General features: G+C 39.0%; 1 protein-coding gene across 3 annotated transcripts in view; it reads right to left on the bottom strand.

The window, feature by feature from the left end:
* Nucleotides 1-12,950, bottom strand: part of Otud4 (OTU domain containing 4) — a 38,080-nt gene that overhangs the window by 6,757 nt on the left and 18,373 nt on the right. For 2 of the 3 annotated variants that reach the window (NM_001256033.1, XM_006531406.4), the window contains exons 8-19: nt 12,036-12,090; nt 11,698-11,815; nt 11,537-11,601; nt 9,864-9,961; nt 7,174-7,274; nt 6,888-7,077; nt 5,856-6,018; nt 4,160-4,283; nt 3,343-3,398; nt 2,488-2,562; nt 1,587-1,725; nt 821-1,075 (exon numbers count right to left, since the gene is read on the bottom strand). In NM_001256033.1, coding sequence (NP_001242962.1) covers nt 821-1,075; nt 1,587-1,725; nt 2,488-2,562; nt 3,343-3,398; nt 4,160-4,283; nt 5,856-6,018; nt 6,888-7,077; nt 7,174-7,274; nt 9,864-9,961; nt 11,537-11,601; nt 11,698-11,815; nt 12,036-12,090 — 1,439 coding nt within the window. The remainder of the gene's footprint in view (nt 1-820; nt 1,076-1,586; nt 1,726-2,487; nt 2,563-3,342; nt 3,399-4,159; nt 4,284-5,855; nt 6,019-6,887; nt 7,078-7,173; nt 7,275-9,863; nt 9,962-11,536; nt 11,602-11,697; nt 11,816-12,035; nt 12,091-12,950) is intronic. The other variant, NM_001081164.1, reaches the window with a different exon arrangement.

Genomic DNA, 12,950 nt, shown 5'->3' with positions numbered 1-12,950 from the left:
TTCTTTCTGCCAAAATCAACTATTAAAGCTCTAGAGACATTTTCCTGCTATATTGTCTGTGCAGTAAAACACAGAAATAGAAACATAACTAAAAACAGGCGTGACTAGAGGGCAATTTCAAGTCTGCTACATTTTCCTCTGTATTAATATCTAAATCCCCAAATAGCTGAAATTAAGTTCATCTGATTAAAATTCAATCTGGGAGAAATTCAGATAAACATTATACTCTGTTGTGGTTTCAAAAATTACAAAATGAAAACAGTGAAAAATATAAATATCAAATATAAAAATATAAAAATCAAATCAGATATTGGTAGTGCGTACTTATAACCTAGAACTCAGTAGGCTGAAGCCGAGTATAACTCCCGGCCTACAAAATACATTAAAGCTTGGGCTGGATGGCTCAGCGGTTAAAAGCACTGTCCACTGCCCTTCCAGAGGTCCTGAATTCAATCCCAACAACCACATGGTGGCTCACAACCATCTGTAATGGGGTCTGATGCCCTCTTCTGGTGTATCTGAAGACAGCTACAGTGTACTCACACACATAAGATAAATTCTTTAACAAAATAAATTGATTAAAGCTTAGAAATGATTTCAAAGCTGTCAAAGTTATTTATGGAAAGGGAAAGCAAACAAACAAAGCGAGCATGAGAGGCTTGGCTAAGCACAGACCTCACTTCCTACCAAGCCCAAGCTGACACAGGCCGGAACACTCAAATGATACGTCTCTGCTCTTCACCGAGCCCTTTCAATGGCTCTTTCTCACTAACTCTGTGTGCCTGAGGAAACAGGAACTCGAGGCTGGAGAAGGCCTCACCTTTAGGCAGGTCCTCCCCGGTCTGACACAGTGAATAAGGTGGTGCAATGGCTCGATCTCCCTTCTCACTACAAGGAAACCCAGGATAGAGGGGGTCTTGATAGAGGCTCATTGTCTGAGGCAAAGGCATCAAGGGCTGGTTAACTGCCTGAATTGACACAGGAACCGGAGAAGGTGTTAAATGCGCTTGTGACACGGCAGCATCAGGTCCAGTGGTCTGTGTCACTGACAAAATGGGAATCTGAGCAGGGACACCTAAGATAGGGGAAGAAAAAAAAAAACTATAAAAAAAGTCAAAGTTATTTTCATTTAGAAATATCTGTAGTAAACTAACAATACTGCACAACTTATACACACTGTAAAGTAGCGAACAGTAAGCTACCTTAGGTACCTTAGTAACAACCCAGGAAATAAGCTGAGTCAAAGTATTCTAACTATAGTTTCCCCCAATAAAATGTCCTTGTGAGGAGTCCTAAAGGAGCTGTAATAAATAATATTGCCTACAGAGGAAACACAAACTGTGACACCAGTCACTGTTGAGCAACCAAAGACAACAATCTGACAATGGGGGTCACACACCCACAATGATAAAAGCATACCCCAACGAACACCACGCACAGGCCCTGAGCCTTCTAGAACCATGAGAAACACTAAGAACTCCACATTCCTAAGTCTGCTGTGGTCCAGACCTCACTCAAGAACTTGAAACTTCTGATTTGAAAGGCACTGTGAACTGGTTGGAAGTTTTTCCAAATCCTTCTCTAACCTGTTGGTCCGAAAGTTGTAGGTTCACTTGGCCAGGCTGGCACAGTGGCTGGTAAAGAAGGCACCGCAGGAGTGAGATGTACTTCTGGAGAAACTAGAAGGGGAGCTGGATTTGACAAAGGTATATGTTCTGCTGGCTTCTTCAAGAATGGCAGGTAAAAAAGAGAAGAAAAATTCATTTTGCTTTAACACGTTTTAGTAACAAATTTATTTTGAGTGAAGTATAAAAGGCCCTACTATAAATTATTCATGCCAGTCTCAGAGTTCACTTACTGGCCAAGAATACCACATGACACATTTCATATTAACAAATTTGCCTAGCGCCAAGAAACAAGCTTTTAAAGGCAAGTGAAAAAAAAAAAAAAAATCACAGAAGTTCTTGGCTTTTTCCCCCCTAGAAGAATCTTACACAAAAATTTTAAAAATGCACTTAAGTACATTCATTTTGCTAACACAAAGTATATTGAGGAAACAGCATTAGACCAAGAACCAAAATGTCTGCAGATAGTCAAGAGTGTTCATTTACTTGGCAAACTACTAGTCCTTTTAAATGCATATAGAAGAATTCATTAGTGATAATGCACACGACTTCTAGAGATATTTTTAATGTTCTTTTTTATTTTCCAGCTGAACCAGCACAAAAATAAACAAGGATGCCAAACATAAAAGTTAGCAATTGTAAACTTCGCTCAAAATCAAGTCACAGTAATGGCCAGAGAATGGCTAAAAAATGACATTCCAGAATTTTACAACAATCCAGACTAAAAAGAATAAATTAAGAAAATGTTAAGAGCACCCACATTATGTCTGAAATAAATTCTACCATCTACAAAACAGATGTTTTCACATACAGAGTAAAGAAACCGAGATGGTCACCCTTACACCAAGTTCAATAAACTTACTTGTTCTACAGGAGATGGGCACTCTTTCTTTGACTTAGATGGTGATGAAACTCTTGTACATTTATCATCGCTGATCTTTGATCAAAAAGAAAAGTCATACTGTGATTAAGAGACCTCCATTTTGGATAGTTTACTGAGAACCCACTCCCGTTTAATTTGGCCTGTGCATCACTATATCACAGTACCAAGCAGCTTTTATTTGGGGTATGACTTTCAAGAGTGTTAACAGTCTCCTTTACAGATCTCACTCTGTAGAGTGATGAAGATTAAACACTAAGATCCCACATAGTAGTGAATGTCTTTCATCCCAGCACTTGGAAGGCAGAGGTTAAGCAGATCTCTGAGACAGAGACCATCCTGGTCTACAGAGCAAGTTATAGGACAGCCAGAGTTCCACAGAGAAACCCTGTCTTGATAAACAAAAATATAAAACAAAACAACAACAAAAACTAAACACGAAAACCACTGTTTTGCAACTCTTCCTATCAGGCACCTGAAGTAACCTTAGGAAGCAATGGAATGTTAATGGCCTCCACCTTCTTCATCCCAGTTTCCATTTTTCTATTAAATTATAAAATGTCTAAATGCTTTCAATCTCATTACCGAGCCTCTTACACTATCACAACATTAAGGAACAAGAAGCAACTAATATTTAAACCGTTTGGGACTGGTGGGATGGCTCAGCAGCTACAGTACCTGCCACTAAGCCTAGTGGCTTGAGCTCAATCCCTGGGACTCACGTAGCAGGAGATAAAGCTGATCTCTGCTCTCCACATATACACTATGGTGGTCACACACCCATGCATGCGCACGTAATAGGTAAGCAAATGTTTTCAATATATTTAAGACCTTTACCTCCAGTGTGCTTGGCTCCGGTTTTTTATCCACATGAGTATGGCCACGTAGAGAGTCTGCAACAGATCAAGAATTTAAAAAAGGCAGTTGATTTAAATACAGAAATACAAGTACTGTCTTAGCTCATATCAATATTTGTCTCCTATGTCAAATATATGACACCAGATGGACAGCTTAACAATTTTAAGTATCTTTTCCAAATACACCAATCCCTTCTTATCTATAGTAGATGCACCAGCTGATATCTCAAACTTTGTATAAACCCAGTTTTATACTATGAATTTTTCTCTGTATCTATAAATCAGCAGCAACTACTACTGCAGTAAAAAAGAATTCAGATAGTCTGTAATAGAAGTTACATGAATGTAACCTCTTACAAAGACAGTATACTTCTACCTTTTCATTTAAAGAGAGGACTCTAGGACTTCTCTTTCTTCTACTCACATTGCCAGCATCTCTACTCTGCACTATGGAGGCACTGCTAGAACACAGGCACTGCCACGCCCACTCAAGGAGACACTCAAGGTGGCTGACTATAAGAGGCCAGTGGGCAGGCAGCACACACAGCATGGAAACCCTGGCCATCCATCCACATGTGTACAGGAAGCAGCAGGATAGCACAAACATCACCTTGCTACTCAAAACTGCACTCAGTTGGACTCACAGCAAGTATTTCTGGTACTCGTCATTTATAATTTCCAGATCAGTTTACTTGAATACATAAAACTGCAGAAATTAAACTACAAATAAGGCAAGAAATATGTCTGACTTGAAACAGTCAGAGATGTCATGTATCTTCAGTGATAAAGCAGTGTACCTTTGTCCTTTCGTTCCTCTGCGTCTGCTCTCCGCATGCTTCCTTTCCTGTCCCTTGCATGTGAAGACTTCCTTGGGACACACGCATTGCTATTCTGAGAAGGTGACTGACTGACTGATGAACTCTTTAAAATAAAATCATACTGGTATTAAAATTTTACAAATATGTATACAAGCTCTACAAATAACATTCATACTTCTAATCAAAACTCTCCAAGTTTAGAGCCTTATAGTTTTATACTTCAGAATCTACTGGATAGTTAATTACGGCTATCATCTAGAATCCACATTCAATTATATATTCTACTATAATAGTCTACTACTAAATTAAGTATCAGATAATCAGACATTCGGGCTAAATTAATACTTCATTTATCAGTTTCAAGAGATCACACTGACCAAGCTATTATCTTGAAACTGACACAGTAATATCTTTGCTACCAACCCTCCCAAGGTCTGTTGTAATGGGGAAAATCTCAATTATCAGGTGTTACTGAAACGATCCAGTCAAGAGTAAACCATCTGAGCTCTGAACAACACGTATTACTGGGAAAGTGAAGGGACCAGACACAGTAAGTTGGGTTTTTAAGATGAATTATCACCAACGGTTCTCAACTCCTGCTACAGCGCTCTTAATCACACAACAGGAAATAGGCCTAGTCTTCTATTCCAGTTTCTAGTAAAAAACTAAGCCACTATCAGACCCAGCACATCAATGTCAATCTAAAGTGTGCAAGTAGCCCAGTGGCACTGCTTTTGCCATTCGCTAGTTAAGAGAAGTTTGAATAAAGAGTGAATATTAATGTCAGTTTCGCTAAGCAAAGCTATGTGAAAACAACTGAAAATGTGTGAGGGAGCACTGAGCACAGACCGTACTTGCCTCGGGTACCTTTTGCAACCGTCCCCAAGCTCCAGACAGGACTACTCAAATAAGCTCTCAACCTGAGCTTCTCTCTCAGAAAACAGAAAAGTGAACACGTGCAGCTCTGATACTATCTGTGGAATAATGAGGAGCCTTCAACAGCACTCCCCCTTGCTTCAGTCAGGGTTGCCATGCTATACCATTTGCCTAGACTTAAATTGAGAACCCTCACCCACAGGACAATAGTTCTCCTTTCTGATTGCATCCCAAAGTTAAAAGAAATAAAGATGGAGCTATTCCTTTCATCAGACAAGTATCCAGTACAGCCCAGCGACCGACACATGGAACAAGACATGTGCTTCTTGCCCAAAACAGTATGGTGAGCACACTTAAGTGTTTAATGTACAAGTGATCAAACTTTCCTGAGTGCTCAGAAAAACCTTGTAAATGGTCAACTGAGAACTGAGTCTCTCCACTGCAGGATTAGCTTGCAGATCACAAGTCAGTCTGAAAGGAAATACTCGTAACTGTTAGGTGACCAAACCAACCACTGGCTTAGCTGTCAGCAGTTGTCTCAGCAGCATCTCTAGACCAGGATTACGACACGTTCTACCTTTACTTCCCCTCCCTCCTATGTTGGCACGCAATCTTACTATACAAGATGGCCTCTCTTGCTTCTCAAGTGGCTGTGATGACAAGCACACAGAATCAAAGTCGATGTACTAATTAAAGTATTTCCAGTTTGAAAATGTAAGTCCACCACCTGAAATTATGTACTACAAACTGCACTGAGAAAGACTTCTAAACATTAACCTCCCAAGCTCAACATACGTACAGAAAGGGCAGGGAAAGCCTGTTCATCCCGGTTCTGAATCTCATACAGTAAACGAGACTCTTCAATAGCTTGCTTCTCTCTGCGTTCTTCTGGGGAGAGGCCAAAATAGTAAGATTCACGACTCACGTGATCAAAGTCCTCAGCCCTTTCACGGTCAGGTTTTCTGTCAAATAAAACATTCTTTCAGGGGAAAGGCAAATGCACGGAGAACAAAAATGCAATGATCTAGTCTGCATTACAAGCAAACAGCCAACTGAACGAGCTACACCGAGACACTCTAACTTAAGACCGCTGCCTGCCAGGCGTGGTGGCGCACGCCTTTAATCCCAGCACTCGGGAGGCAGAGGCAGGTGGATTTCTGAGTTCGAGGCCAGCCTGGTCTACAAAGTGAGTTCTAGGACAGCCAGGGCTACACAGAGAAACCCTGTCTCGAAAAAGAAAGAAAAGAAAGAAAAGAAAAAAAGAACAAGCATCGTTCCCTCTGTGCTCTCTGTGTGGCTGAGACCAAATGAGATCCTCCCCCAAGAACTTTACTGTGAGTTTCTCAATATATAGATCCCATCTTTATGAAAATATCACAGGTACATTAGAAAGCATTTAATGGAGTCATCTCTTAAGCTTTATTGTGATACAAAATTGAGTTATTTATCACCAGGAATTTTTTTAACAATTACTTAAATATGCCTAGAATAAATTACCTGGGGGGCAGACAAAGTTTTAACCAATACCAGCTACTGAGTCATGTTTAACCAATCTACCTTCTTGTCTCCTGCAGATTATTATTTGGCTCTCCACACTGATGAGAAACCCTGACAAAACTAACAAGAAGTTTGCAACACTTGGAACAAAATATTCAGAAATAAAGGCTTATTCCTGTGTATTGTAGTATTACTGTGTACTGTTTGAAGTTCTGTCAACATTTCTTTTCAACACTACATTATAAACAAGTATGACCTAGAACGTGTAACTAAAAAGATGAATTATAATGAAGGACATGCAGCAACGTGCTTCTCTTCAATTCAGGGAGGTTACCTTGTGATCTGTGAGGGCATCCTACTTAGATTCTTATGCTCACTGGAGGATTTCTGAGACTGGGACCCTGTAGAATGACTGGAGAATGCATGCTGTCTTACACCCGATGAAGGATGCTGGAGTCGAGGAGGTAGTGCAGATGGGGCTTTGATTGGCTTGTTTAGATTCTTTGGCCCTCTGTAATCTGTATCTGTGGAAAATAGAAAGAGACCTCACAATTTCCCTGACGTAAACAACTCCAAGAACTACTATCATAATCCTAAAGACAACTTTGATGTGAACTTACCTGAATGGAAATTTTGCCCAGAATTAGGTTTTTTCATCTTCTTTCCTGACACCGTGTTCCAGCTTTCTGGGGGAGGTGGCTTGAGGTTCTTCGGTGTATGTCTTCAAAATAAACAAAAGTATTTGCTAGTAACTCAACTGGAGAGGCAGACAACTCAGCAGTCAGAAACACTGACTACCCTTCTAGGGGACCTGTCTAATTCTCAGAACCATGAAGTGGTTCATCACCACCCTAACTCCAGTACCAGAGGATCCAATGTTCTGGCCTCCTCAGGCATGATACATGCATGCACTACATGATACATGCAGCCAAAACACTCATACACATCAAATAAGTAAATCTAAAACAATCAGTTTAAAAGAACACTAAAACAAATACCCTGCATAGATACTCTGCTGTCAACTTACACAAGATTTGCTAATTTAAACTAGGCATACTGACATATACTTTTAATCTCTGAATTCAGAGGCCAGCCTGATCTATAAAGTAAGTTCTAGGACAGCCAGAGCTGTAGAGAAATCTTGCCTCAAAAAATACATACACACATACATACATACATACATACATACACACACACACACACACACACACACACACACATGCAGGCAAATAGAAGTGCTAATTTTAATTTTTTCCCTAGACAGGGTCTCACTATATACTCTTGGCCAGCCTGAAAGTTTCGATATATCCCAGACTAGATCCTCCTGCCCCTGTATCCCAAGTGCTAGGATTAAAAGGCACGTACCACCACACCTTTAGTTCTTACACTAAAAATAAATTAGAAAAACTAGACATAGATGTCATTCAGTGAATATTTGCTTATTATATTACCATGTGCAAGACACTGGGTTCAATCCCCAACACCATTAAAAAAAAAGTTTTAAATAAACATTAAAACTGAAGTATAACCAGCATTAGCAATCCAAACTTCTAGCATTAACTTTAAAAATGAAATAATACAAGGCCTTAAATAAAAATTAAGTAACAAATTAAGGAGCAATTTCTTTTCTGCTATTCTCCTAATGGCACTATAGTTAAGGCAACAAGAGAGAACCTTACTGTTAGAGATACTTGTAAACATCACAGGATAGGACAGGATAGGACAGGACAGGACAGGATAATACAGTACAGTAAAATATCCATACTTGATATAAAACATGTAAATTTTTTCCTATTAAAGGATATGGTAAAAGCCAGGCATAGTGGCACATGAGATGTTGCTTCAAAACAAACAAACAAAAAGCTGATTAAAATTATTACGTAAGTGCCGGGTGCGGCGGCACATGCCTGTAATCCCAGCACTCTGGAGGGAAAGGTGGGAGGATCTGAGTCTGAGATCAGCCTAGACTATATAGTGAGTTCCAAGACAGCCAGAACTACCCAGAGAAACCCTGTATCAAAAACAAGAAAATTAAAAATTAAAAAAAGTCAAGCAAACAGATAATATAAAGTATAGTGAAGAAATGATCTGTGTTGCTACAAGTGGGTGTTGGTTATATTGGAGTTCACTGCACTACTCAACTTACAGTCACATATATTTAAATTTGTTTTCTTAGTACAGGTCAAGGTGTGATTTATTACATTTTCCTTTAGTAAGCTAACACCAGTAACTCAAACAAAAGGTGCATTAAAATGGCACCGCGATAAGTCAGCAGTATTTTCTATACTACATGACAATACTGACATTTTTTAAAACAGAGTCTCACTTTGTAGCCTAGTTCCTCTGGAACTCCCTCTGTAGACCAGGTTGGCCTGAGAAATCTACCTGCCTCCCAAGTGCTGCAGTTTGAGGTACCCGCATACGCAGACACTGACACACTACTTATTGCAGAGTGCTCAGAACTGAGAAAACAGAAAGAAACGCAGTGCCTGTTCTCTCTCCAAAGTCCCCATTTAATAACCGCATAATTCCAGCTGCACCTGTGGACAATGTGTTGTAAACTGTAGGCAGTAAAACTAGCATTTGTAAAATATACCAGAGTGAGCAAAACATTTTATCTAAATTCAAATACTCTTCTTTTTCTAGGGGAGTGCATGCTTCTCCCAAAAATGTCTATGGCATAGTCTCTCAATGAACTCGCAGCTCATTTTACATAGGCTAGGAGCACCTGGGACCCACCCACTTCTGATCCCCAACACTCAAGTGGCAGGTCACACAGCCTTGCCTGTTCTTTATGTAGATGTTAGAGATGTAAAAACTCAGTTCCTGGATTTTGTTATTGGGAAAAGGAAGGGAAGACTGGGATGTGGTCTATGTATCCCTGGCTATCCTAGACTTCTATGTAGACCATACTATGCTGGCCTTGTACTCAAGTCATCTGCCCTCATTATAATCGGCCCAGCTTTATAAGCAGTTCCTTTGCACCAGGTTGCAGTAGCTCACACCTTTAATTCCAGCACTCAGGAGTTTGAGGTCAGCCTAGTCTATAAATTGAGTACCAGGACAGTCAGAGCTACCCACAGAAATCGTTTCTCAAAAAAACAAAATAGGTAAAGAGATAGAGAAATATCAGTTCCTTTGCAAGTCAATTCCACCACCCCTCATGATTTTTCTAAAGATCTAACCTATTAAATTTTTATATACAGGTAATACATTTTATTGAAATTCTAAATACAGAGGCATCTAGAAGTAATCAATTTGTAACAGGCTAAATCTAAGGTAGCAAACACCTTAGCTAAAGAATACGTACTTTTTCCCCAGTTCTTCAGACAAAACCAGTCCATTCTCAGAGTGAACCCCATGAATGTCTGCATTAGATAATTTCCCATTATGATCCAATCTAACCTGCTGAACACCAGAAAGAAACATCAGACACCTGATAATGTAAACATTTATCAGGAAAGAGAAATAAGTACAAAAGAGCTTCAACAGAATCTGTATCCCTAAGGCACCGTATCTCTCTACCTAAAAGACTGTTTTTTCTGTCCAATGTTTGGACGTGTTATTAATAAATATGTCAAGCGGCAGCAAAACCCATCCAACTGTAAGCAACGCATACACCAGCAGCTGTCTATCAACCCACCCTGGCTTTGCATCTCCACGCCTGTCTTCTACAGCAAGCAACAACCGTGGACAATTTACTTACCTTGTCTGCTCATATGCAAATTGGAGCTAACAACAGAAAATAATATAACAGAGAACTCCTAGAGATGCAATGGAGAGATATATCATACAGGGACAGCAGTCTACATAGCAGCCACTCTACAAATGAGGGTACCGTTATTACTACTATCTTTCTGTTTTTATACTACAACTATGTAATAATGCTCCTTAAAAAGGGATGCTTCTACTGTTCCTTACCAACCCCACTAATAACTGACTGAACTGTGTGGCTATGGATGCCTTCAAGTTTCTTCTAGGCAAACTGCACACACTAACAGCGTGCACAGCCAATGGCTGCATCAGTAAGGCAGCACAGTAAACGCAGCTCTGCTCTACAAAGAGACTCCCTTTTGTCCAAGTGTTACTATCAGAGTTACCTGATATCACCTGAGCTGACATCTCATTCCTCATTAATTGCTTTTTCTCAAGAAAGTTTTACAATAAAAATGGTTTTTAAAGAGTAACTTAAAAGTTCTTAAATTTTTACGTGTAGGTTTCTTCTGCCACCTGTGGAGTGCTCAGTTGTCAGAAAAGGGCACCAAATCATTTGGAGCTGGAGAACTCAGTTTTAAACCTCCTGATACGGGTACTAGGAACCAAGTCTAGATTCCCTGAAAGAGCAAAAGGACTCTGCTGAGCCATCCTGCCAGCCTTTTTGTTTTGTTTTGTTTTTGAGACAGTGTCTCACTGTATAGTCCTAGCTAGCCTGGAACTCTATGTAGACCAAGCAGACTGGCCATGAACGTACAAAAACCCACTTGCCTCTGTCACCCCAAGCCCTGAGGTTAAAGATATGCATTACCACATTTAGCTTCACTAGCCTTTTTTTAAACAGCTATTTCTACCAAAAAGTTTAAAATATATCCTACATACATGAGTAAGCAAGTCACCTGTGTATCATTCCAGTTGCTTAAGATTTCAGGTAAACTGTATTCAAATAAAATGGACAAAGGTCCAGAATTCAGAAGGCAGAGGCAGGCAGATCTGTGTGACCTCCAGACCAGTCTGGTCTACATAGTTCCAGGCCAGCCTGAACTATACAGTGAGACACTGTCTCAAAAACAAAACAATTAACAATAAAACTGTGGCTCTACAAATGTGTAAATTTCAGCATTAAGATGAGTCTTTTTACTTGTATGATTGAATTCTGAAATTCAAATTATAACTATGGTCAAATTTTAGTTGACTGTTCCTTTGGAAATTATCAGAAAATTTAAGATTCAATTCAGGTCACTTTCTCACTTGGTAGACATCACTTACGTGGCATTTATCTCCAACTTCATACTGTAAGCCAGCAGCAATGGAATAATCACGTTTTTGTTGAGCTGTTAGTTTAAAAAAATTCATTAGAATATACTGTAAAATTTCATTATCTTCAAGTGCTACAAGGCAATCTTTCAGAAGATTTAGGTTTAACTCACCTTGTTTAGACTTCAACCAAATTTCATACTCCACATTTCTATAGACTGCTGGGTTGAGTGACTTAAGAACCTTTCTGGACAAAGGAAGGTCAGCTGAGTTCCCATTGTTCTTAGGGTTCTAAATAAACAACGTCAGAAGTCCAATCAACACAGAAATGCTTTTAAAACACTGTTTCAAATATGCACAAAAGCAAACAACACAAAATCTTAAAAATAAAACAGGAAGCAGCAAATCAGTTTCTTACTAGCAAAGCAACCCTGACTACAGAAGAGGACCATCAAAAATCACAGGTTCTTTACATATAAAAAAGTTAAAAATCATAAAAAATTAAAAATACCTCACTGCCTGAGGGTTTAAATCCATTCACATCAGTAGCAGCAGTACTTTTACTCCTATAAAGGAACAGAACCATAATTAGAAAATGAATATTTGCATGTAATCAACTTTTTTTTTTTTTTTTTTTTTTTGGTTTTTTTTTTTTTTTCGAGACAGGGTTTCTCTTTATAGCCCTGGCTGTCCTGGAACTCACTCTGTAGACCAGGCTGGCCTCGAACTCAGAAATTCGCCTGCCTCTGCCTCCCGAGTGCTGGGATTAAAGGCGTGCGCCACCACGCCCGGCTGTAATCAACTTTTAACAACCTCAACTACATGCCAAAAGCATTAGGCTATACTAATCTCTTAAGTTTTACTAAATTTAAGTATATATCTATCTATCTAGATATATAGACTATATGTATACATCTACGTTTTACTATATGTAAGTGTATTTTATGTATATAATATACATATATGCACATATAAAATCAGGCTTAATACTAGTAATTCTTACTGATTTAGTAAACAAAAAACAGAAATGGTGGTGGCAGGTTGCAGTATTTGAATGGATGAAACAACAATTTACAAAAGATTCAATATCAAATTTTAAAAAGTGTTACAAAGCTTTTAAAAGAATCGGTACAATCAAATTATAACATTTATAATAAAGCCAAATACCTCAACTGTAGAAATGTCAGGAGTCATAACCACCTTTGTGTAAAAAACACTTCCTAATCTTCAATACAATCAAGAACCATCATTAGCCCACTTTTCAGTCACTGACTCTACAAGTGCATTGCCTACTATGTGCTGCACATTATGTATTAATAGACTGCTAAGCAGTGAGAGACAAAAGCTGCCCATAGAATCTAGTAAGGAAAACACAAATTAGGCAGGTACCCAGTACAATAAGAACTAAGTCCTACAAAAAACAAAA

Source organism: Mus musculus, chromosome 8 (genome assembly GCF_000001635.26).
Source record: "Mus musculus strain C57BL/6J chromosome 8, GRCm38.p6 C57BL/6J".
Taxonomy (NCBI): domain Eukaryota; kingdom Metazoa; phylum Chordata; class Mammalia; order Rodentia; family Muridae; genus Mus; species Mus musculus.
Note: the sequence above shows the minus strand (reverse complement) of the source record. Positions and strands in the feature narration are given on the sequence as shown.